Source organism: Salvelinus fontinalis, chromosome 36 (genome assembly GCF_029448725.1).
Source record: "Salvelinus fontinalis isolate EN_2023a chromosome 36, ASM2944872v1, whole genome shotgun sequence".
NCBI classification, from domain to species: Eukaryota; Metazoa; Chordata; class Actinopteri; order Salmoniformes; family Salmonidae; genus Salvelinus; species Salvelinus fontinalis.
The window spans coordinates 22,222,944-22,249,087 of NC_074700.1; the positions used below are offsets into that span (position 1 = coordinate 22,222,944).

Genomic DNA, 26,144 nt, shown 5'->3' on the forward strand with positions numbered 1-26,144 from the left:
GAAGTGACATAATTTCCACAGAGCGACGTGAGCACGTTGACGTTGCGCGAGATAATGTTTCAAATATGCAAATGAGCCAAGTTTAGTGTGTATTTTTTGTTAACTACATTTGATCAATTATGATATTGAGAATTATATTTGTAATTTGAACATGTTCTACTATATCCATGTCAGATTAGACACAGAACATGACAAGTGATGATATCTTTATTTCAAAATTGGTTTTATTCCCATTTTCTCAAGCAACATTTTTTTATTGTTTTATATTCATGTAATTTAAAAAAAAACAAAACGTGGGATTTCTAAGTTTTTATGTACAAGCAAAAACAATTGGTGGAGGAAAAACAATTGAACACAAAGAATCCATCCCTGTACAATAAAGTCAATACATTGAGAAGATCAAAGACAAGCATTGTGGAATAAAATACCGCCAGCTGGTGTCCCAAATGGCACCCTAATTCCCAACATAGTGCACTACAAAGGAAGTAGAGTGCCATTTGGGAAATAAACGGGCAGTTAGCACAGCAGAAGCTGACGGAGCAGCACAGGCATGTACTAATAGGTAGGTAGCGAGGGGGAGGATAACTCGTAAGATATTCTTTTTTAAATTTTTAAATCACCTTTTTCCTTATTTGGTGTAAGCATACAGCTCACCCACATACAGCATACACATACATAATCATTCTCTCACACACACACAAGCGCGCACGCAAACTTCCAATCCCTCCCTTTCACTGACAGTGCAACGTAAAAACAATGTTAAAACAAAACAGCATGCAGGGTAATGGTCTCTTTACAACGGTGGTCCAGTGTGCAACAATAACACCCCCCCCACCACCTAATATGGCTACCTACAACACTGTTACTCATTCACAATACTTCAATCCATTCCTTACATACTTAAAACCTTCCACACCTCTCTCACTCAAGTGTTTCACCTACCAGGCAGGGCAGGCCTAAAATAATTTGGTTTCAATTGACTACTGTTGTGTTTAAAGTGAATCACCCCCTTGATATTGACTTGGTAGGCCTTGATTTGGGGACCCGCCTTAAAAAAACAGATCTAGGGAATAGACATAATTTTCACCTAAACTAGGAGCCTTTGCTGTCAACACATGTACCTTTATGCAGTCCAAGTCCTGAACTACAAATGTCTTACTCACACCGCTCTCTACTCAAGGACAGCCTGGTCCCAGATCTGTCTATGCTTTAACTAACTCCTATGGCTGTATAGTTAGAGGAGTTGGCTATAGCAAATGGGTCATTTTCACAAAACTGTCCGCCAAAATGTTGTAATTTTTCACAAAATATCCTCTTGAAATCAATGAGATTAGGATGTGTACTTATCTATTTCATAATTGTTTTTTGATCAGATATTATGCATTTTACCAATAGTTTCACAAAATTCTCATTACCGTAACAGTTTTAAAAGTTTAAAAAAAAGTCATAAACAAATCAATATTTAGATTATATATATATTTTTTTAAATGTCTTCCCTAATGAAAAGGCCCGAGTTAAACATAACACTGAAAATAGAATTATACAATTATTATAAAATACAAAATCTTACTTTTCCCCCCTATTTGAGCTCTTCAGCCATTTCAGTAATGAGAAGGCCAAGTGGGGTAAAGGGGGGGTTTGAGAATAAGAACCTTATTCTGAAGGCATACAAGCTAATAAATTAACAACTTGTGCTCATATAAGGACTACTCCTCTAGATGATGCATCATGGGTGAATAAAACTTTATTAAAAATGTTTTACAGGAACTTGAATAAGTAATGAAACGTCCACAGACACTGTTTGTACTTAATAAATATTATACTTTAATGTAAACTCCAACTAGTATACCATTTCTATGATTTATGGACAAACTACAGCAACATATTTGGTGTTTTATTCAAATAGGTGAAATTTTTGTAAAGATAATTTTTTTAATAGACCAGAGAATTTAATCCAGACGCATTTCGGTAATGAGAATTTGGGAGTAAAATGTAACATTTATTTCAAATAAAACACTTTCCCCAAAACTAGACATCTTATTCTTCAGAATGATGGTTGATTTTTAAAGATGCATCATGGTTTTGTAACTCAATTTGGTACAGACATTTTAAAACTGGTTTAATGATAATGACCCAAATACAGATCAGAGACCAGCAGGCTATTATAACTTATCATCACAAAACCTGGGTACTATTTAAAATGTTTCTTCTTGAGCGTCTGTCTGCTTTAGTTTGCCTGGTTGGAGACACCAATACCAAACGTTGGGTTTGCATGTTTTGGCACTATTCTGTTGGTTCCATCAAGCATAGCTCAAGTATTTAAAATTATTTCAAATAGTATATGAACCCAAGTCCATCAAGTCCATTCTCTGTCTAGCTCTAGCCTACACAATGTACATACATAAAACGTACACATTTTCTCACACTCGTACCACACAATCCACTCATCATCAGGTCTGCGTTCCAATAATCCATACTACGTAGAATGCACGGCTTCACTCTAGCATGTTAGACAAGTGGATTTGGGAAGAGAGCGCCTGTTGTCGTTTACAATAACTAACCCCTGAGTCACTCAGTGGAACACTCACTGTTTCAGGGTGTTCTAGATTCTATATGGTCTGTCTGTCTACTAGATTATGACTATCATCCATTGGTCCACACACGCTTATACTACACATGGTAAGTCCAAAATCACACCCTATTCCCTATTTAGGGCAAAAGTAGTGCACTATGGGGAACATGGTGCCATTTGGGACATAAACACTGGTCCCTGATCCCACTGCTGTATATTATTGTGCATTATGTGGGGGGCCAGGAGTTTTTCCTGACCATGTGACCTGATCAGGAGGAAAACGCAGGGCCCTAGTTATCAGCTATAACCAGGACCAGGAGTTGTCCTGGTCTAGTCACGTGGGCTGGTCCTTTTGTATTATATGTTGAGATGAAAATCTCTCATACACACATTATAAGAACTCTCGCTCAATGTTCACTTGATGAATCGTGTTGGCGTTTTGTAGCTTGTCTTTAGTGGAATGGGGAAGCCTAGGAATAATGACTGACAGCGGAGAGATGGGAGGGGTTTATCCAAGCTGCAGCCAATGACAGTCCATCTTTGCGCTGTCTGACAGAGGGGCCACACCCCCAGGGCTCCTTAGCCCCACCTCCCTTAGCATTCTCTTCCACGTTATTGGCTGCTCTGACATCGCTGGTTTGTGTGAGCAAATCAGGAGTAGATGGTGATGACTTCACTTCCTCCACCCCTGACCAATAGGACGCGTTCCAATCCCTCAGTTAGAACTTCCAGAAATTCCATATCTGACCATCGGTTAAGGACTGGTCCACTGTTTGGAAACGTTTTCTCAATAACAATAAAAAGCATCATACTGTAACTACTACTGCGTCTACTATAGCTATGACAGAACACACAGCTATTGGTTCATTTTCAATTCACTCAATTAAGGAGATGAAAAATAAATCGATTGAAATGGAATTGAGTCCAACCCTGGTACACAGGAAGAGAAGCACAGTAAACAGGAAGTAGGAAGTGAAGGATACAGTTTTCGTCTCCGGCTGGGTTCCGTGGCGGTCCCGGCATGTTGAGCAGGACCAGCCGAGCATCATGGGATTTGTTGACGATGACCTCGTTGAGCTTGACAGCCGTGTGCATCCGCCGCACGTTGGAGTGGTCCCTGGGAAAGAGACATCATTAATAACAACAATCATCAACATTCATCCGTTTGTGTGTCTCCATTCAAGTGTGTGTGTCCATGCGTGCTGTGTGTCCGTGCGTGCGTGCGTGTGCGTCCGTGCGCGTCCGTGCATGTGCGCGTCCGTGCATGTGCGCGTCCGTGCATGTGCGCGTCCGTGCATGTGCGCGTCCGTGCATGTGCGCGTCCGTGCATGTGCGCGTCCGTGCATGTGCGCGTCCGTGCATGTGCGCGTCCGTGCATGTGCGCGTCCGCGCATGTGCGCGCGTGCATGTGTGCGTGCGTGCGCGTCCGCGCATGTGTGCGTGCGTGCGCGTCCGCGCATGTGTGCGTGCGTGCGCGTCCGCGCATGTGTGCGTGCGTGCGCGTGCATGTGTGCGTGCGTGCGCGTGCGTGTGTGCGCGTGCATGTGTGCGTGCGTGCGCGTGCATGTGTGCGTGCGTGCGCGTGCATGTGTGCGTGTGCCCGTGCATGTGTGCGTGTGCCCGTGCATGTGTGCGTGTGCCCGTGCATGTGTGCGTGTGCCCGTGCATGTGTGCGTGTGCCCGTGCATGTGTGCGTGTGCCCGTGCGTGTGTGCGTGTGCCCGTGCGTGTGTGCGTGTGCCCGTGCGTGTGTGCGTGCGTCCGTGCGTCCGTGCGTGTGTGCGTCCGTGCGTGTGTGCGTGCATGTGTGCGTGCGTCCGTGCGTGTGTGCGTGCGTGTGTGCGTGCGTCCGTGCGTGTGCCCGTGCGTGTGTGCGTGCGCCCGTGCGTGTGTGCGTGCGTCCGTGCGTGTGTGCGTGCATGTGTGCGTGCGTCCGTGCGTGTGTGCGTGCATGTGTGCGTGCGTCCGTGCATGTGTGCGTGCATGTGTGCGTGCATGTGTGCGTGCATGTGTGCGTGCATGTGTGCGTGCATGTGTGCGTGCATGTGTGCGTGCATGTGTGCGTGCATGTGTGCGTGCATGTGTGCGTGTGTCCATGCATGTGTGCGTGTGTGTGACTTACGGCCTGATACTGAGCATATCTCTGAAGCCCTCTGGCGTACTACAGCCGGAGTGTGTAGCTCTGTACTGCAAGGCCTTCTCCTTAGTCCAGGTCATGTGGACTCGTCTGTTCTCCGAGGCTGACATCCCTCCATCCCTTTCCCTTCCTCCGGCTGCTCCTCCTCCCTTTTCGGCATTTCCTGTGGGGCCTCCACCCCCGTCGGTGTCTTCATCGTCGTCAGAACCAATGCTGGTTAGCCGAAGCATGGAGTTACGATCCTTTACCAACTGGGCCTGGGGGAGAGAATGTGTAACACACGTTTAGAAATCCTACCTCTCTCCCCCTCCCTCCCTCCCTCAGAGAAATACACCTACAAAAGACACTCAGTCACTGAGTACAGGGTAGGGCTGGGCAATATATCCAATTGATTAGAATATTATTTATTTTTTTACGTGATGTTCCAAATTCCTTAATCAAGATTATTTTGTAATGTTTGAGCATTCTGTGTCTTTTTGGTCTCGTCTCCTTCTGTGCTGTGCGCCTTCCCACTAGCACACAGACTCCAAGCCCCTCCTCCTTCTGTGCGCCTTCCCACACAAACACCAAGCCCCTCCTCCTTCTGTGCTGTGCCTTCCCACTCACAGACACCAAGCCCCTTCTCCTGCCACTCACAACAAAACATTTTAAAGATCACCTCTTCCTCTCTGACAACAAGCAGTTTAAACTTGCATTTGAGGTTTTGTCCAACAGAATCGGTCACATGGACACCTAAACACTGAGAGACATTATTTTACTGTAATAGACTTGACCTTTTCAAACAATACCCTTTTTATGTCTCAACTCCCAAAACGTAGAACAGAGCAGACCCTACTAAGACGAGAGTATCAATGAACATGATTGTGGAACATGAATGGTCAGGTTGTCGCGTGCAGCACCACATACCGCTAGCAGGATTTTAACCCCATACCGCTAGCAGGATTTTAACCCCATACCGCTAGCAGGATTTTAACCCCATACCGCTAGCAGGATTTTAACCCCATACCGCTAGCAGGATTTTAACCCCATACCGCTAGCAGGATTTTAACCCCATACCGCTAGCAGGATTTTAACCCCATACCGCTAGCAGGATTTTAACCCCATACCGCTAGCAGGATTTTAACCCCATACCGCTAGCAGGATTTTAACCCCATACCGCTAGCAGGATTTTAACCCCATACCGCTAGCAGGATTTTAAACCACATACCGCTAGCAAGATTTTAAACCACATACCGCTAGCAGGACTTTAACCACAGACTGCTAGCTGTCTAGTCTGTGTTTTAGAATTATGACCATAAAAAAAAAAAAAAATTATATAAGGAATTGGCAACTTGTCCTCATTCTGAAAAATAAGCATCTTATCCAGGTAGGCTACTTGACTGAAATATCTAAACAAAGTGACCAGGCCATGTTGTCCAAACAGTTAGAGACAGACTGGAGGGTGTATTCATAACAGTTAGAGACAGACTGGAGGGTGTATTCATAACAGTTAGAGACAGACTGGAGGGTGTATTCATAACAGTTAGAGACAGACTGGGGGGTGTATTCATAACAGTTAGAGACAGACTGGGGGGTGTATTCATAACAGTTAGAGACAGACTGGGGGGTGTATTCATAACAGTTAGAGACAGACTGGAGGGTGTATTCATAACAGTTAGAGACAGACTGGGGGGTGTATTCATAACAGTTAGACAGACTGGGGGGTGTATTCATAACAGTTAGAGACAGACTGGGGGGTGTATTCATAACAGTTAGACAGACTGGGGGGTGTATTCATAACAGTTAGAGACAGACTGGGGGGTGTATTCATAACAGTTAGAGACAGACTGGAGGGTGTATTCATAACAGTTAGACTGTTCTACCTTGTTAGCAAGTAAATAGATCCAAGTTGACTAGACTTTAAATATAAAGATCAGCTGGTTACTCACTAGCAATGGTTTTGTGCTTGAGAGATGAGACCGGTGTTCATTTTCTAGAATGCTTGATACCATTAGTGGAAGTGCATTGTGCATGGTTGAATTTGTAAGAAAATTGGCATTTTCATATACAGATTTAAAAGCCACATCAGTAATTATTGCAAAAAAGCAGGTTAAACTATTTTGATAAAATAATTAAATTATGAATGGGTCTTATGGTTGTGGAAGGCCTAGGTATAATTTTATAAACCCAAAATTCATTAGATTATTCCTGACTGTCTGAAATTCTGTGTATTGACCTTTAATTGTGAAACAAAGGCTATTTAGAGAAACCGAAAAAAATATTGAGATAAATATTGTGAATCAGCCATAAGTTTGAACAAATTTTAGATATGATTTTTTGGCCATATCGCCCAGCCCTATTATATGGTCATATTCATTAGGACACACCGTAGCAAAACATTTTGGAACGGAAAACAAAAACGGGTGTTTCTTATTAGACAAGTTCAGGTCATCCCCTCCCTGTTTCAGTCCATTTTCTCCCGTTTGGTGCCTAATGAATACGACCCTGATACACACTCTCCAACACAGGACAGCTTACGTCTAGCGACATTAGCAATATGTAGGCTGCAGGATAGGGTAAGGCATTACTTCTACAGTGGACTACGTAGTCTACGAGACAGTTGGGAGTCAATTACTACTGAGCAGACAGCAAACTTACTTCATCTATACTCCAGCGAACTCGCTAAGGAAAACAACAATAGACAGATGAGGTGAAGATGAACACACGCACGCACACTCTTTTTCTCTCTCATTCTCGCACACACACGCGCACGGAAACAGAACTATGAAACAAACACACTTGTTGCGGCCTCCGCACCTCTTTCTCTCGGTCAGACTTGGACAGCCTCATCTGTCTGAGCATCTGAGACCTCTGCTCCATCATAAGAGTCCTCTCATAGGTGTAGGCTGAGATGTCACTGTTATGCTAGGAGAGGAGATAGAGAGGAGGGGGGAGGGAGGTGGAGAGAGAGAGGAGGGAGGAGATAGGAAAGGGGGAGATGGAGATAGCAGAGGGGCGAGAGAATAGGGGGGTACAGAGGAGAGGGGACGACAGTTTCTCATGGGTCAAATGAACAAAGCCTAACAGATAGCTATTAGCTAGCGATCAATATTGGAATCAAAAAATATTTCTTGATCATCAGTACGCTATACCATTTTTACATTAACTTTTGAGTAAAGTGCGTGGGCCTCAAATTATTATTGGGTCTATGCAGAAACCTACCATCTCCACCACTTCAACATCAGCCTCTATGCGGAGGTGGTAGAGGAACGTAGCCAGGTCCTTCTTCATCTGAATAGAGTTATCCTCCATCTGAGCCACCGTGAAGATACGCATCGCACACTTACGCCACACCTGGGGACGGAAACACGACAACAACGGCAGTTACATACACGTGTCACAACCTTTCTCTCTACGAGAAGATGATATGACTAAATATTTCTCTGACCTTGTGTTGCCTCAGCAGGAAGGGCAGTAGCATGAGCATGCCCCCGTCGTGGACGATCCACCACACGTCAATGTATCCCTCCGCGCACGGCTCGCTGTTGCCGGGGAACAGAGAGATGTTCTTGGGCACAAGTAGGGCCAGGTGGGCCGCTGTCGTCACACGCACCGTGTCTGGAGGAAACACGCACACAGAGAGAGGGGGCGCTGTTTATTCAAACCACAGCATCTCAAAGTTAGATGGCAGGTAGTCAAATTCAAAGGGCCAGTTGCAATGTTTGACAAACAGATGGCAGTAATGGTACCATTCAATGAATCCCTCTCTCTCTTTCGCCTCGTGGCTTTTGCCTTGAAGCCTGATGAGAAAGCGCACATGCACACCTCTCCTGTCCTGTACTCACTGATAAAGGTCTTCCAGGACTGTGGATCCTCACTCTGCCTCCAGGCCAGGGGCCAGCCCATAACCACAGTGTTGTGCCTCATCCCTCCTAACCCACTGGACTGGATCATGTGACTGATGCCCTCCCTGGCCTTGTTAGCCACAATACACTGACAGAACCCTTTCACCTTCTCCTTGTCCATCTGGTGCTTCAGAGTCTACAGGAGGGGGGGGGGTGAATAAAGAGGGAGAGAGAGAGGGGGAATAGTGAGAGGGAATGGAGAGAGAGTTGTTATAACACAATACACCTACAGATCCATCAGGTGAGTCTGAAGGAGAAAGCCAAAATTAGAAGCCTGAAAGAGGGGAGGAAGTCAGAAGAGGTATTATAAAAAAATAAATAAAAAAAAACATTTCTAGAGAAATGCACCAAGAGTGCTAGACAGAGAGAAAAGAGACCAACCTGTTCTGCAGCCAGTGCCTCTCCGTAGCTATGGAGGTAGTTTCCAGTGATGACGGTCCCTACGATGGTCAGACCTTTACCTGCCTTCAGCTGAGATGCAAAGGTTAGCAGGCGGGGAGACTTGACATATGCATCCTCATCTAACTTCAATAGAACTAAGAGCTGGGGTCTGGAGGGGAGAGAGAGAGAGAAAGAGAGAGAGATTGTAAAGGTGTGAGATTGGGTGTATATATATGGGTTGTTGTGCATGAGTCTCTGTTAACGGTATACTGCTATACTTTACCTCCAGTTCTTGGTGTGTGTATAGACGGCCGTGTGTGTGTGTGGTTGTGTCTACTATACCTCCAGTTCTTGGTGTGTGTATAGACGGCTGTATGTGTGTGTGTGTGTGGTTGTGTCTACTATACCTCCAGTTCTTGGTGTGTGTATAGACGGCCGTGTGTGTGTGTGTGTGTGTGGTTGTGTCTACTATACCTCCAGTTCTTGATGTGTGTATAGACGTCCGTGTGTGTGTGTGTGTGTGGTTATGTCTACTATACCTCCAGTTCTTGGTGTGTGTATAGACGGCTGTGTGTGTGTGTGTGTGTGGTTGTGTCTACTATACCTCCAGTTCTTGGTGTGTGGTGGTCCCTCTTCCAACCTCAAGAGGGCGTAGCGAGCAGCGCTGAGGGACAGACCCCGGATACCATCGCCCCACTCCTTCTCTGCCCTGGAACACACACATGAAGACAACTCAGAGATTCCTACACACACACACGAACTCAGAGATTCCTACACACACGAAGACAACTCAGAGATTCATACACACCCACACGTTATCTAAATATATTCATCTTCCTTTTGAATTGTGAATGTAACACCTCCACAAAATCTATAATTGGATTTCTGTGACCTCCATTCACACAAGCCCACACACACACACACCACAAAATCTGAAACACACACAACTGGTTTGTTCCAGGAGGTCCCCATGGAAACCTACCCGTGGTACTCGATGTATTTGTAGATCATGCCAGCAATCACTATAGCAACAATAGCATAGTACCATGACGATATGAACATCAGCGCCAAGCAAATGATCATACCCAAAAATGACAAGGTCCTAGAGAGAGAAAGAGATAAAATAATCAATCATCACGTAGGGCTCAACATTAATGCTTGTCCTCTTGTCCGGGACAAGTAAAAATAACATTATGACAAGTTTATTTTTTATTGTCGGACAAGAAGAATGGACAAGTAAAAAAACCAATAATATCATACAATAATCACAATATCAAAAATGACTCTGATCAGAATGGGATCAATTGTAATGTTGTAATATTTTATAGGCTACCAAGGCAGGAGTCTTAAAAGGCCAGGGTTGGATTTTGAGACAGGCTTGAATATGCAGAGAAGCCAATGGACAGAGTGTAGTCCTTGTCCATTAATAAAAAGCTGATATGTAAATAGAGTATATGGAATGTGTGTGGACGTGTTTAACTATACTTGTGGGAACCAGAAGTCTCCACAAGAAGAGTAAACAAACAATTTGACGAGGTCCCCACAAGGTGAAATGCTATTTCTAGGGTGTTTAGGGTTAAGGTTAGAATTAGTGTCAGGTTTAAGCTTAAGAGCTAGGGCTAGGTTAAGGAAAATAGGATTTTGAATGGGACTGAATTGTATGTCCACACAAGGTTAGCTGTGCAATACTGTGTGTGTGTGTGTACCAGTGGTAGTAGGAGAAGCGTGGTCTCCAGTTGGGAGTTCTCAGCAGCGTCTGCAGAGCACAGGCCAGGTTCACAAACAGATAGCACATCAAGAAGAACCTACAGAGAGAGGGAGATGTGGGACTCAGGCTGCACTGGATCAGCATCCATACACTCAGACATACAATCACTCTCTCACACACACACACTCACATGGAGAGGATGGGTGCAACCAGGTCCAGAGAAGCAATGAGGATTCCCAGCTCAGCTATCAGAGCTGTCAGGAGCAGAGCCCAGGTAGGCTCTCCATTAGCCTTGCCATGACCAAACACCTGGACAGAGAGAACAGAACATCAGTACGAGAGAGATACAGAGAGAGAGAGAAAGAAGAGCTATATATACTACAACACTTGTTTATCTATCTCACCCTGAGGAAAGGGATGATGTTGTCCTTGGCGATGGCCTGGAGGAGGCGGGGAGCGCCCGTCAGTGATTGGAGGCCAGCGCCGCACGTCGAAAAGAAGGAGCCAATCACAATGACCCAGGGGGAGGGCCAAGACAAGGTGCCCACTACCAGGTTTCCCTTTACAGAGTCTCCAAACCTTTAGAACAACAGACAGGTCAGTTAGTGTGACTTCACGGAGTCTTCAAACAGAAATACAGGTCAGTTAGTATGACCACAGAATGTGTCCTAAGAAGGCCAAGACACACACCAATTTCAGTTTACTTCCTAAATTGATTCAATTTAAATTAACTCCACCCTGAAACACACACACACACACAGAGAGACAACAATATACTAACTTGTCTCTGAGCACCACACCTTCGATGCAGGCTCCAAACAGCACCACACTGCTCAGGTCTGGCCAGGCCACTCAGGTAAATAACCCACTAGTCACATCACACCTGAACCACAACACAACTCTGTCCCAATATCAACCCATTACCACACACTAAGCACCATGCAGGTGTATGTAACTATAATGATTCTAATTCTATGACAGAGTTTACATGTGACATTTTCAATTAAAAATACAAAAGCTTTGTTGTCCTTGGGTGTCTGAAATTGCCCCCTAAACCTTACACACCGCACTACTTTTTACAAGAGCCCGAGTCAAATGTAGTGCACTATGTAGGGATTAGGGTGTCAATTCGGACGCACACAGAGTTAATATGGAAGATATTCTCAATTCAAAATCCGAAAGCTTTATTGTCCACAGTGAAGGATACAGACAAGGGAGGTAGTGAGGATGGCCATGATGGTTCCTATGGGGATGGAGCGTTGAGCGTCTTTCAGGTCCCCAGACCGGTTAGAACCAGCCATTATACCTGGAGGGGGGAGAAGGGGGAGGAATAGTGAGGAGGGAGAGAGAGAAAACAGAGTTGGTGTATGAATCTATGAAAAATAATTTTACAGCTGGATCAGCCTGTGCCAAATCTCTCAGTACCCCTCGCCTCTGTTTCCGCAGAGCTGTAAGCACTATGGTGGGAGCTCCACCACGGCACTGCTTCTACCGATTCAGATATACCAACATCAAGAGGTCCAAGGGGATCGGGAGGTACTGGGATCAGGAGAGACGAAAAGAGGAGGAAATATACCTGTGACTGAGGGGAAGAAGATTCCCACCAATAGCGTGAAGGAGGTGGTGATGTCAGCGAAGACATATGGCAGCCGATTGGTGGGTGGGTGGACGGGTCTGGGCGAGGGGAGTGACCCTTTCTCCAGGACGTCCCCTTTACTGAGGTAAACACTCCATATGTTCTCTATGGAGAGAATACTAATTATTAGAGAGAAAGAGAGCGAGAGAGAGAGTGTGAGAGACAGAGAATGTACCTGTGATAACTCCACTGGACAGGCCTGGTATGCCAGGTATCTCAGAGATGTTGCTGAGGTTAAAGTAGTAGTCACAGGAAGCGTTGAGGTCTGGGCCTTCACAGAAGTGCAGCCACAGGGCCGTGGTCGCCTCAGAGGAGGGCAGGGAGGGATCAAAGGTTGAGGGCTCCGTGCCGTTTCCTAGAAGAATTGGTTGATTAGCTGATATTGGGGACGATAATGAACAAGCGAGTACAGAGGTGGAGAATGAGAAAATCTAACAGTGGTCGAATGGCAAGCAGAACTAACACCTTCAAAGCCTTGATTGGCCAATTAGGTGTGATTGATTAAGGCTTCAGCAAATAACCCGCAAGTGGGAGTGTCCCATAGTGAGATGTCAAACAGAATGGACCGAGAGAGAACATGAGGGTTAACATTAAAAATGTTTCTCATTATAATTGACTATGGCATTTTTCCAAATTGAAACGTAATACTGACGGTTTTACCAGCGAGTGTGAGGTTGGCATCCACAGGTCTGGGTGGTTCTTTGGGCAGGGTGGTCTTGGCACAGGGACTATCATGGAGGATGTGTCCTGACAGGGTACGGTTACCCAGAATACACACCCTGAGGAGGGAGGAGGAGAGGATTAGAGCACGGGATTGGTCAATCACAGAGACGACAGTGAAAAGATTGGTCGATTAGGGCATCAGTCAAGTTTAAGTGTTTTGCAGTAAGAGTGGTGTGAAAGTCTTGAGAATTGGTCAATACGGGTATGAGAGTGGTTACAACGTTCTCAGGTTTCTCACTGGTGTTTACCAGCAGTGAAAGTGTAAATCAGGCATGCCAATGGAAACACATCAGATTAGTTTCTTGTTTCTTTGTGACTAAAATGCAACCCATAATCAACTCCGATTACACCATGAATCTGTCAATCGAACCGCTCTAAGATCACAAGGGAGGAACTCACGGGAAAGTGGGCGGACTGAAGGCGGAGACCAGCGCTCCGGTGTAGATGGACAGGATGGAGATGATGACACAGGCCAGGAAGACGGACGCCAGCTTGTTGACATATTTGACGCCGACAAAGACCAGTATTGCCATGAGGAGGAGGAAGATTGATCCGTAGACCCTCATGTTGTTCAACATGGCTGCTCCCTCACCGTCCGGACCGCTGGAGACAAAGATGGCCGCCCACGGGGCAATGTACATCTGGAGGTGGGAGGAAAGCGAGAGAGGGTAAGAAAACAGACACGCAAAATCAAACGATATATTGGATAGGTGAGGTTGAGTAGATGCTGGAGTTTGTCATGTGAACACTTATACAGATGACATGAACATGACAATAACCATGATAATGAACGGCATAGTGATTTGATGGCGGTTATAATGAGGATGACAGTGAGGAAGAGTAGCGGGCGACAAAGGCTCTCCCACCCACCAGCAGGATCTCGATGGCTCCCAGGATGTACATGGCCCCGGCGAAAGTGGTGCCCAGGTAGAAGCACAGCCCCACCGCCCCCCCAAACTCTGGCCCCAGAGAACGACTGATCATGAAGTAGGAACCACCCGCTGGAGAGGAGAGAAGAGGGGGTGGGGGAGGAGAGATTTGGAAGAGAGAGAGAGGAGAGAGGGATGGAGAAGGAGGGGGTGGGAGGGAGAAAGGATGGAGAAGGAGGATGGGAGGGAGAAAGGGTGGAGAAGGAGGAGGTGGGAAGGAGAAGGAGGGAGAAAGGATGGAGAAGGGGGGGGGTGGGAGGGAGAAAGGGTGGAGAAGGAGGATGGGGTGGGAGGGAGAAAGGGTGGAGAAGGAGGAGGTGGGAAGGAGAAGGAGGGAGAAAGGATGGAGAAGGAGGAGGAGGGGGTGGGAGGGAGAAAGGATGGAGAAGGAGGAGGAGGGGGTGGGAGGGAGGGAGAAAGAGGAGGTGGGAAGGAGAAGGAGGGGGTGGGAAGGAAGGAAGGAAGGAGAAGGAGGGGTGGGGGAGAAGTAAAGAGAAGAATGGATGTTAGTGTCATTATGGGCATTATGAAAGTGAAAAAGAGGAGACAGAAAGTAGAATAATACAGTATTATGATAATGAGAGACAACACACTAAGATTGTACCAATAAGCATAGGTCCCAAATGGCACCATATTCCCAATGTAGTGCACTAATTTTGACCAGGCCCATAGATGAGGGAGGATATCAATGGAGGAAATGTAACTTTGCAGATAGAAGCAGGGGTTTTGTCTTGACATAGAATCAGTAACTTGCTCTAACTACAATGTTGTCAGATGGAATAGTTCAAATCAACTGAAATTGATTTGCTTCATATTCAAATATCACAAGAATATGTTAGAATTGTTCAACGACAACTTTGACATTTGGGATATTTCCGTCTGAGTGTTGTTTCACTCAGAATTAGAATGATTTTATTATCATTATTATGTGTGTATAATTACTCATTCTATGTCTATGGTTTTACTAGTGGTGAATGGTATTGCTGTGTGAGGACACTATGCCTCAATGTGTACAGTCAGAGAGGGGAGAGGCAGATCAGACATTAGAACAAACAGACAAACCTGACCTGGGTTCAAATATCATGTGAAATCATTTCAAATACTTTATCTTTATCCTGCCTGGCACAGTGGAAGTGATAGAATAGTTGGAAAACTGCCAAACTCCACCCACCTGGCAGTTCAGGCAGACTAAACCAAAAGCTAAGTATTTTTAAATACCCAGTTCTGACACATACAGACTTCACTGAGACAGAGTTGCAAAATTCAGATCACCTTTTCAAAATTCCTGAAAACCTGGGAATTCTGGAGAAAGTAACCAGCATTTTTACACCATAACAAACATTAAACATACACTTGGATAACAACAAGACAGATGGATGGAGAGAGGGATGGAGGGATGAGAGATGGAGAGAGGGATGGAAAAAGGTATGGAGAGAGGGAGAGATGAGAGAGGGAGAGATGGATGGAGGGATGAGGTATGGCGAGAGGGATGGAGAGAGGTATGGAGAGGTTTGGCGAGAGGAATGGAGAGATAGATGGAGAGATGTAGAGAGGGAGAGATGGATGGAGGAAGGGATGAGGTATGGCGAGAGGGATGGATGGAGAGAGGTATGGCGAGAGGTATGGAGAGAGGGATGGAGGCATGGATGGAGAGAGGGATAAATGGATGGAGGGAATACCTGGTACAACTCCATTGGTGGCGATGGCACTCATTGAGATAGCAGTCAGTAAAGTCTGCAGAATGAGAGAGGAGCAGTAGCTGTATCATGCATATATCTATACACATAAAGATACACTCACTAATCACTATCTACAGAACACTGCTCTTAACAGGCCTGTTTCAATTATCTCCTGTTCTCTTAAACACTTTCTGGATAAGTGTCTGCTAAATGACCAAAATGTAAACATGTGTGTATATGTGTGTGTGTATGTCTGCATTTGTCCGTGTGTGTTGCCTCTACTGTGTGTGTGTGTGTGTGTGTGTGTGTTTTTGTTTGCCAGGAGTAGACATGTGTGCTGCAGCTCTGTACCAAAACATGGCAATCTACTAACATAACTTAAGCCCACCTGTTGTAACTGTCATCGTTAATACAGCAAAGGTCAGAGGAAGGTGCGTCTTGTGTCCATAAGTGTCCATATATCCATGGCCCAGGAAATGTTTGAATCCTTCTCGACTGTAATGTGATTTGTGGATTCAAATAAACTGTGTGTGTGTGTGTGTGTGTGTGCACACGTGTGTGTTATCCTCACGCAGCAGCAGCATATGAAGACGATGCAGAGAGCCTGCAGCACACCGGCAGTTCCCACCACCCAGGTGAGACGCAGGAACAAGATCACCCCGAAGATGTTCTGCAGACATGGCAGGTACACCCCCATGAATGTACCCATCTGGGGAGACTGGAATAGACACACAGGAGAATAGTGATCATTAGTGCACAACGTAACAAAAATATGTTCTGCAGACAGGGCAGGTACAACCCCATGAACATACCCATCTGGGGAGACTGGGATAGACACACAGGAGAATAGTGATCATTAGTGCACAACGTAACAAAAATATGTTCTGCAGACAGGGCAGGTACAACCCCATGAACATACCCATCTGGGGAGACTGGGATAGACACACAGGAGAATAGTGATCATTAGTGCACAACGTAACAAAAATATGTTCTGCAGACAGGGCAGGTACAACCCCATGAACGTACCCATCTGAGGAGACACAAATGGCATTAGATATGAGGGTCCTGTTCATTAGTAAACACCGTAGCAAAGCATTTTCCAAATAATAAAAACGTCTGATCATATCCATGATGTGCTAGGTGTGATTATATTAGGTCAGACATTTTACATCCCTGGATCTATTCTCTGTATGGTGCTGTAAGTCAGTGCTGTAAGGGTGGAGTCGTCAGTAACAAGGGAGTCAAAAGTACAACCTAAAGGCATCATGGGAATCACAGCGCTTAGATATTACTGCCAGGGGTCAAAGTACTATGCCAGGGCATTCGGGGAGTTAAGGAGTCAGAGTGGTGTGTACCTTGTGGGCCTTTCTCTTCTCTCCTATGCTCTCTGCCTCCTCGTGCTCCCTGGCCCCCTGGGTCAGGTTGGTGTAGTTGGCCAGACGGTTGAGGAGGGAAGATACCTTCGGCCTAGTGTCCATCTCCTCCTGCAAGAGGGGGGGGCGGCAAAGAGAGAAAATAGGAAGAGATGACGTCATGATGAGACAGTCAGAAAACACAGTGCATCAAACACTATTTATTGATTGATGCTCTAACCTCAAAGAGAGCCAAGTTTCGGTCGTAGAAGTCATCATCGTCCACCCCATGACTGTTGTTGATGTAGACATTGGACATTTTGGCATTGCCATCTCCTACTGAGAGAGAGAGGGGAGACAGAAGGGAGAGAGAGAGAGAGGAAGAAGGAGAGAAAGAGGGGAGACAGAAGGGAGAGCGAGAGAGAGGAAGAAGGAGAGAAAAGTTATACCTCTGTCAGCAGGGCCCTGAATCAGCACTCTCAGTTCCCTCTCCTCTACCACCAGGGAGGACACACAAAAACACGTGACAGTCTCATAGACATGCATAGTTAAATACAGACATGTTTACAAACACACTGCGTCTTGAAAACACACACACACACAGGGACGATCCTTGTGACATCCTTGTCTCACGCATTGCTACACATACACACAAACATCTAAACTCAGCAAAAAAAGAAACGTCCCTTTTTCAGGACACAGTCTTTCAAAGATAAAAATCCAAATAACTTCCCAGATCTTCATTGTAAAGGGTTTAAAACACTGTTTCCAATGCTTGTTCAATGAACCATAAACAATTAATGAACATGCACCTGTGGAACGGTCGTTAAGACACTAACAACTTACAGACGGTAGGCAAATAAGGTCACAGCTATGAAAACTTAGGACACTAAAGATGCTTTTCTGACTCTGAAAAACACTAAAAGAAAGATGCTCAGGGTCCCTGCTCATCTACGTGAACATGCCTTAGGCATACTGCAAGGAGGCATGAGGACTGCAGATGTGGCCAGCGCAATAAATTGCAATGTCCGTACTGTGAGACGCCTAAGAAAGCACCAAGGGAGACAGGACGGACAGATGATCGTCCTCGCAGTGGCAGCCCACGTGTAACAACACCTGCACAGGATTGGTACTTCCGAACATCACACCTGCGGGACAGGTACAGGATGGCAACAACAACTGCCCGAGTTACACCAAGGAAAAAAATCCTTCAGTGTTCGGACTGTCCGCAATAGGCTGAGAGAGGCTGGAGTGAGGGCTTGTAGGCCTCTGGTAAGGTAGGTCCTCACCAGACATCAACGTCGCCTGCAGGCACAAACCCACCATCGCTGGACAAGACAGGACTGGCAAAAAGTACTCTTCACTGACGAGTCGCGGTTTTGTCTCACCAGGGGTGATGGTCGGAATCGCATTCATCGTCGAAGGAATGAGCGTTACACAGAGGCCTGTACTCTGGAGCGGGAGCGATTTGGAGGTGGAGGGTCCGTCGCGGTGTGTCACAGCATCATCGGACTGAGCTTGTTGTCATTACAGGCAATCTCAACGCTGTGCGTTACAGGGAAGACATCCTCCTCCCTCATGTGCTACCCTTCCTGCAGGCTCATCCTGACATGACCCTCCAGCATGACAATGCCACCAGCCATACTGCTCGTTCTGTGCGAGCTTTCCTGTAAGACCGGAATGTCAGTGTTCTGCCATGGCCAGCGAAGTGCCCGGATCTCAATCCCATTGAGCACGTCTTTGACCTGTTGGATCAGAGGGTGAGGGCTAGGGCCATATTCCCCAGAAATGTCCAGGAACTTGCAGGTGCCTTGGTGGAAGAGTGGGGTAACATCTCACAGCAAGAACTGGCAAATCTGGTGCAGTCCATGAGGAGGAGATGCACTGCAGTACTTAAAGCAGCTGGTGGCCACACCAGATACTGACTGTTACTTTTGATCCCCCTTTTGTTCAGGGACACATTATTCCATTTCTGTTAGTCACATGTCTGTGGAACTTGTTCAGTTTATGTCTCAGTTGTTGAATCTTATGTTCATACAAATATTTACACATGTTAAGTTTGCTGAAAATAAATGCAGTTGACATTTATTTTTTTGCTGAATTTACAAATACATTTTGATCAGTTAGCACACGCTATTATCCAGAGTGTACAAGACATTAGGAAAACTTTCCTAATATTGAGTTGTACCCCCTTTTGCCCTCAGAACATGGGCTCCACAAGGTGTTGAAAACATTCCACAGGAATGCTGTCCCATGTTGACTCCAATGTTTCCCACAGTTGTGTCAAGTTGGCTGGATATCCTTTGGGTGGTGGACCATTCTTGATAAACACGGGAAACTATTGAGCATGAAAAACCCAGCAGCGTTGCAGTTCTTGACACAAACCGGTGCGCCTGGCACCTACTACCATACCCTGTTCAAAGGCACTTAAATATTTTGGCTTGCCCATTCACCTTGAATGGCACACATACACAATCCATGTGTCAAAAGTCAAGGATTAGAAATCCTTCTTAACCTGTCTCCTCCCCCTTCATCTACTGTGAATGAGGTGGATTTAACAAGTGACATCAATAAGGGATCATGGCTTTCACCAGGTCAGTCCGTCATGGAAAGAGCAGGTCTTTCTAATGTTTTGTACAGCCTACGCAGCAAACACAACCGCCACAGGAAACACAACCTCCCCAGCAATACACAAAGGTAGCCTTATGCGTGTGACCCTGGGAAGGGTCTCTCTCCCTCCCCTCTCCCTCCAGATAGTGCTCACCTGAGGTGTGGGGGTCTCTCTCCCTCCCTCCAGATAGTGCTCACCTGAGGTGTGTACGTGCGTGTGCGCGTGTCTGATGGAGCAGAATCTGATATGAGTTAATGTGTGATGTGAATGAATCCACTCTGTCAAATTCTATTACTGCTTTGTGGGCAAGACCGACTAAAAATAACCATCTCTGCACGCGCTTGACCTTCCTTGAAATACCACAGCTGCCTCACTCTCTCCACTGCTTTTGTCTGTTAGGGCTGCTCAGCCAGTACACTGCATCGTCTCAGCAGTGTGTGTGCGTCGTTAGATCAGCGTGTGCAAGTCAATTCCTAAATCGATTTGTTGAGTTTCGTTTCTCTTTTCTTTATATAAACAACCAAAGCGTCACCCTCGGTCTATAAAGTGTTCATGAAATGCTTTCTCGCCTGCACACTACCATGGCTCGTAGATACAGGCATTCTCGCTCCCAAACAGGCATATACACTATATATGCACAAAAGTATGTGGACACCCCTTCAAATTAGTGGATTTGGCTACTTTAGCCACACCCATTACTGACAGGTGTATAAAAAATACAATTCAAGCACACAACTCCATATTAATGTCCATGATCTTGGAAATGAGACATTTGACGAGCAGGTGTCCACATACTTTTGGTCATGTAGTGTTTATAGACAGACAGGGCATGAATGAGCATTTGGAATTGATGGCTTCAAGCATGAATCCACAAGGTTTTACACTGTGTTTCTGGACTTTAGAGATGCATTGAGGAAATACCACTGGCTTATGTGGACATTATATCTGATAAGTACAAAGTCTCTTTTCTCCAAGTTACCTGTGGGAAGCAGCTAAAACGAACCTATCCCACTCAGGGTTAGCATAGAACCAACTACTGTCAACTTCATCCTAGCCATCAACCAGTGGCTGAAATGGCTATGCCAGTGTACCCCAGCCCATGTGTGGTCACTGAACGCAGTACAGGGGAATGGTGATAATGTTCTGATCTCCTCCAGAGAGGAGCATGTTATCAAAAACATGCTCTCTCGCACAGATGACTTTTAGAAATGGTCTAGAAGTGAAAGACACTAAATGCGCAGGCTTGATATGAGTGACATTTCCACCTGACTGTGGTCATGCAGCTAGCGGCTGTAAAAGAGGTGGCCCTTGCAAAGATTAAACATCGGTTTGCCAATGTACAGTTGAAGTCAGAAGTTTACATACACCTTTGCCAAATGCATTTAAACCCAGTTTCACAATTCCTGGCATTTAATCCTAGTAAAAACTGTCTTAGGTCAGTTAGGGTCACCACTTTATTTTAAGAATTTGAAATGTCAGAATAATAGTAGAGAGAATGACTTATTTCAGCTTGTATTTCTTTCATCACATTCCCAGTGGGTCAGAAGTTCACATACACTCAATTAGTATTTGGTAGCATTGCCTTTAAACTGTTTAACTTCGGTCAAACATTATGGGTAGCCTTCCACAAGCTTCCCACAATAAGTTGGGTGAATTTGGCCCATTTCTCCTGACAGAGCTGGTGTAACTGAGTCAGGTCTGTAGGCCTCCTTGCTCAGACATGCTTTTTCAGTTCTGCCAACAGATTTTCTATAGGATTGAGGTCAGGGCTTTGTGATGGCCACTCCAATACCTTGACTTTGTTATCTTAAGCTATTTTGCCACAACTTTGGAAGTATGCTTGGGGTAATTGTCCATTTGGAAGACCCATTTGCGACCAAGCTTTAATTTGGTGGCTGATGTCTTGAGATGTTGCTTCAATATATCCACATAATTTTCCTCCCTCATGATGCCATCTATTTTGTGAAGCGCACCAGTCCCTTCTGCAGCAAAGTACCCCCACAACATCATGCTGCCACCCCCGTGCTTCACGGTTGAGATGGTGTTCTTTGGCTTGCAAGCCTCCCTCTTTTTCCTCCTAACATAACAATGGCCATTATGGCCAAACAGTTCTATTTCATCAGACCAGAGGACATTTCTCCAAAAAGTATGAGCTTTGTCTCCATGTGCAGTTGCAAACCATAGTCTGGCTTTTTTATGGCGGTTTTGGAGCAGTGGCTTCTTCCTTGTTGAGCGGCCTTTCAGGTTATGTTGATACAGGACTTGTTTTACTGTGGATATAGATACTCTTGTACCTGTTTCCTCCAGCATCTTCACAAGGTCCTTTGCGGTTGTTCTGTTCTTGCACCAAAGTACGTTAATCTCTAGGAGACAGAACGCGTCTCCTTCCTGAGCGGTATGACAGCTGCTAAACGGTCTGGGTGTTCTGAATGTCCAGTGGATTTACACTGCTACCAGACTGACTCACCTGTCGAACATGCTCAACAGTGAAACACGACAGTTAGCCAGAGCCTCCCTCCTCCTGGACTAGGAAGGTCCCACTGGCCAATGGAAAACTGGACTCTCGTGCTGCAGGCTTTGGAGTCTGGTCAGACCTCAAGGAGCTGTACAACCGGACTGGTGCTCAGATGGACACAAACTGACACACAGACCACAGGAGGTTAGTGGCACCTTAATTGAGGAGGACGGGCTCAATTAATGGTTTCAATGTGTTTGATGCCATTCCATTTGCACCATTCCAGCCACTATTATGAGCCATCCTTCCCTCAGCAGCCTCCACTGACGCGGACTGAGACAGTGCCTGCTTGTGATGGAGTTGTGTTGTTGTGGAGGCTTCTGTCACCCATGACAACACTCCTCTGTATTAGACAGATGCAGCACTGCACCTCTGGACTGGCCTGAGGCTGCTGGGGAAACTTGCTGCTCTGGACTGTGCTGTCTTCCATTCCATGTACCAGAATACTGCCAGTGACGAGGACATTCTCACATTTACTTTAAGTTCTACCCACAAAACACAACCTAACACTCTGGTACCCTGCAAACCATGATCCCTTCTGTGTTTTACACCCAGATTTAAATGTAATGGAGTCTGTTGCACATGTTGTTAATGGTTGCCGTTCATACAGAGACATGTACATTGCAAGACATGACCAACTTGTCGACCTGGTACCTACTGAGGTGAGAAAGGTGTTCACCACCAGCATTTCAAATGTGTGCGTGCATGTCTGCTTCTTTAGTTCAGCGTGTGCCAGTTCATTTCCTGTTTGATTTGTTGTGTTTCTTTTCTCCTTTCTTGATATAAATAACCAAAGCATCACCAATGAGATAACCTAGCTGAGACTATTTCTGGAGCTAGTAATTGCTTATTAACAGTGAGACTATTATTGTAACATAGAAGCTGATTCTGTCCAGAAGAATGATTGAAAGTACCCTGCCACTAGAGGATGACACCACAAACAGTTGAGCAATTAGGCTAACAGTCCAAAACAGGGTCATGTTCATTAGGACATGCAATGGGACACTTTTTGCAATGGAAAACAAAAATGAGGGCTGCTTATTAGACAAGCCCAGACAGTCCATCGCTGTTTCAGTCTGTTTTTTTAATGTTTGGTGCCTAATGAACACAACCCATTATTAACCGAAAGTTGTCAACTTGTTGCACACACACACGCACACACACACACACACGAAGTGACGTGTCACCTTGCTCTGTGCTGGTCCTGTCAGGCGTCTCGTTGTCACCAGTTGTGGTGAGCCCTCCCGACCCCTCGCTTAGCGGTTCACTGCGGTTCACACTCTCCCGCGAGCCAAAACGTACGTGGCCGCGGCCGCTGGACCGGGAACTGATGTCCGGCGAGGTGTCCGACAGTCCCGGAAGGTCCTCGGCCTTGGTGGGCGTCACCGTGAACCGTACCGACGCCATTATTGGGTCTTGGAGGAATGGGGGTCAAGGGTTAGAGGTCAAGGGTCACCAACTACGCTAGCTCAACTAACCAATACTGGGCTAACCCACGCTAGGCTAAATTAGCTAAGCTAACCTATGCTAAGCTAACTTCCAAGTGAGACACCTACTAGACTTGAATCTGCACTTCCCCATTGAATTGGACTGGTTTCAATGGCACATGTGGGATGAATATCATGAGATGTGTGCCTTTTTTCCATTTGATGAATGTGTAATGGTTTAACATAGAGCCTACACTTTAAAATTGTAAACAAATGAATTAGGTTGAGGAGTAAACTGTATCTAAGATTTTTTTGTTAGTTTTTACTTCCCCTTCAGCTTTCAATTTAGGTTTTATAAAAAAAAAATAGCTTTCCCTTTCCACTTCGATTAATATTATTGTATCTCTTTGCTTGTTCAGAAAATGGATTAGTGCGGTGTGTTCGTACGTGCCCAAATGACCTGACACTGAACTTAATAATACTGGCTATCAATATGTAGGCCTAGTGTCCAATCTGCCTCTGCTCTCGTATTCCCTCCCAAGTAAACATAGGTTTGTTTTTTTCTCTGTGGTTATATGCACCTCAGTGATAGCTTAGATTTCCTCTATGGATGAAAATGAGTGACTAATGATGGATTGATGGGGGGGGGGGGGGATAGGGAAGGGGTAAGAACCAAGACAAAGGGAGAGAAAAAAGAAGAGCAAAGGAGGATAGCTGCTATTAGAGTTCAATTATGTATGGTAGGTGACAGTATACAAAAGGCATTTGTTTTGATTAATGAGTGATGACATGTCTGTCACTCAGTAACCTAACCTGACAAAGAACAGAACAGAATCATGTGCTTTCACAAACACCGCTCAGGGGAGCAAACTGCAAAGTTAACCAGGTGAGAACACTAACTGAAAAACAGTCTCCTTGCTCTGACCCAATTATGTGAGGTACAAGTACCTGCCAAAATAAAGGAAACACCAACATAAAGTGTCTTCATAGATATACACATGACCCTAAGCATGATACGGTGTTAATTCCTTAATTAACTCAGGAACCACACCTGCTTTGTATCCCTAATTTAACTCAACTGTTTCCTTTATTCTGGCAGTTACTTGTAGTTCAGTTGAGTAGTAGCTTTGGTGCGGTTTATAATTTAATTATTATTCAAGAGCAGTTCCAACCGGTTGGACCAGCAGCAGCTTGAGCCACATGCGGAGGCACCCATGTCTTTGTGCAGTACTATAGCTGTATTGATGGGATGGTTGCTTGTTATCAGTTTCGCAACATTTCGAGTTGTACTACTCGTCTTATACTAGGCATTTTTAGCTAGACGAGGGTGTGGCAAATTGTTTGGGCAATCTTGTCAGTTCGTGGGGTACACATGAACTGAAGCTAGTTAATTAGTTAGTTGCATTAAATAATTTTAGTATTGTAGCGAGTTGCAACCTAGGTTGCCACCCCATGAATCTATACAAACGGTGGAGACAAGGACCAGCATCTGTAAAACTGGCCAGTATGCGACTGTTGAATTGAACTGCATCCGTTTAAATTATAATGAACGCTTAGCAACTAGTTGGGGCGTACGTAAAGCGAAATAAGATTGTGTTCGCGGAGCAAGACTCATCAAATGTCCAGATGAAACATACTGATAACGTTACACCTACGTGCACTTGCTTGAAATACCGTATGACGAGCTAGCTAGTATCGGTTATGCTAACATTAGCTGGCTGGCTAACTAGTAACTACCCTTAACCGTTAAGCCAATTATAATTTCTAGCTAGTTCGAACCAGTCAGGGAAAATTGTCATATCAATATATTCCAAACCCGCGATTGAAATATATTTAGAAAAAAAGTATCTGTATTTAAAAGACAACTAGCATGGGTAGCTAGCTGTAGCGTTTTTGTTGGCAAAACGATGCGGCATGTCAACAATGTATTAGCATGTCAATCAATGTATGCAGGCAGATGTTCCGTGGGAGTAAACAATATTTTCTTACTGGAATTACACAACATAATATGCACGATCATTTGTGTCAACTTTCAAGTCATGGTATCGAAATAAACTAGACGAACACCCTACTACGTTTGTCTTGCTTATCATGACATTTCCCCTCAACTCGTTCAGTACATTAGCTACTTGTCGGTATCAGTCGAATGTCGTCCGTTGAATTTACAGTGGTACAGTAGCTAACGTTAGCTCTTAGCCACGCTGCTAAAGTGTGACAGAACTCCACGTACCTTGCTCAACGGCTAGAAATTGACAGAATTCTGCGGCAACTTCACGGAAATATTTCAAACAATATACATTGCGCGTATATAGTACTCTCGTGTCCCTTGTATCCAGCTGTTGGGATTGCTAGTGGTTCTCAAAATGAATTGAAACCATAGTAGCTCCATGCATGTACTCGCCTCATCCTTTATTGTCGGCACTTTGTCCAACAGTCAGAAACGCGTGCCAGCTCCCGCCTCTCAATACCTCTTTCGCTTGCCGTAATTTCGAGCTCACGCATGCGGGGTAGGGTGGAACAATAAATCCCTAGAAGAAAAAAAAGGTTTGTCCCAGATGTTCCAAAAGAGTTGGGAAAGCAAGTGAAACAAA

General features: G+C 45.3%; 2 protein-coding genes across 6 annotated transcripts in view; one reads left to right on the forward strand and one right to left on the reverse strand.

Annotated features, from left to right (window-relative positions):
* Positions 1 to 26,144, forward strand: part of LOC129835641 (uncharacterized) — a gene marked incomplete at its 5' end in the record, with an annotated part of 390,259 nt that overhangs the window by 143,163 nt on the left and 220,952 nt on the right. The window lies entirely within an intron of this gene.
* Positions 207 to 26,055, reverse strand: LOC129835676 (solute carrier family 12 member 6-like). Of its 5 annotated transcripts, XM_055901399.1 has the most exons (27): positions 25,784 to 26,055; positions 24,135 to 24,177; positions 23,314 to 23,541; positions 17,242 to 17,339; positions 17,004 to 17,132; positions 16,220 to 16,366; positions 15,649 to 15,703; positions 13,911 to 14,041; positions 13,440 to 13,681; positions 12,978 to 13,096; positions 12,493 to 12,672; positions 12,258 to 12,422; positions 11,889 to 11,987; positions 11,463 to 11,520; positions 11,086 to 11,260; positions 10,872 to 10,990; positions 10,680 to 10,778; positions 9,956 to 10,075; positions 9,578 to 9,682; positions 8,974 to 9,142; positions 8,533 to 8,728; positions 8,136 to 8,305; positions 7,910 to 8,041; positions 7,487 to 7,612; positions 4,694 to 4,965; positions 3,556 to 3,689; positions 207 to 3,315 (listed from the first exon to the last, which is right to left on the reverse strand). In XM_055901399.1, the coding sequence occupies exons 3-27, from the start codon at positions 23,531 to 23,533 to the stop codon at positions 3,224 to 3,226; spliced, it is 3,552 nt and encodes a 1,183-aa protein (XP_055757374.1). In that variant the 5' UTR covers positions 23,534 to 23,541; positions 24,135 to 24,177; positions 25,784 to 26,055; the 3' UTR covers positions 207 to 3,223. The 5 variants fall into 5 exon arrangements, with proteins under 5 accessions (XP_055757374.1, XP_055757375.1, XP_055757376.1 ...); XM_055901400.1 differs by lacking the exon at positions 24,135 to 24,177; XM_055901401.1 differs by having other exon boundaries at positions 17,242 to 17,336; positions 23,314 to 24,177; positions 25,784 to 26,054.

Bases quoted from the DNA above. Each gene is read 5' to 3' on its own strand.
- LOC129835676 (XM_055901400.1), bottom strand. From the start codon at position 23,533: ATGGCGTCGGTACGGTTCACGGTGACGCCCACCAAGGCCGAGGACCTT. The intron at 8,306-8,532 runs GTGAGTACAGGA...TGTTTCCTCCAG, and splicing joins GTCCTGGAAGACCTTTATCA to ACACGGTGCGTGTGACGACA. The intron at 3,316-3,555 runs GTATCCTTCACT...ACCGATGGTCAG, and splicing joins CCCAGCCGGAGACGAAAACT to ATATGGAATTTCTGGAAGTT.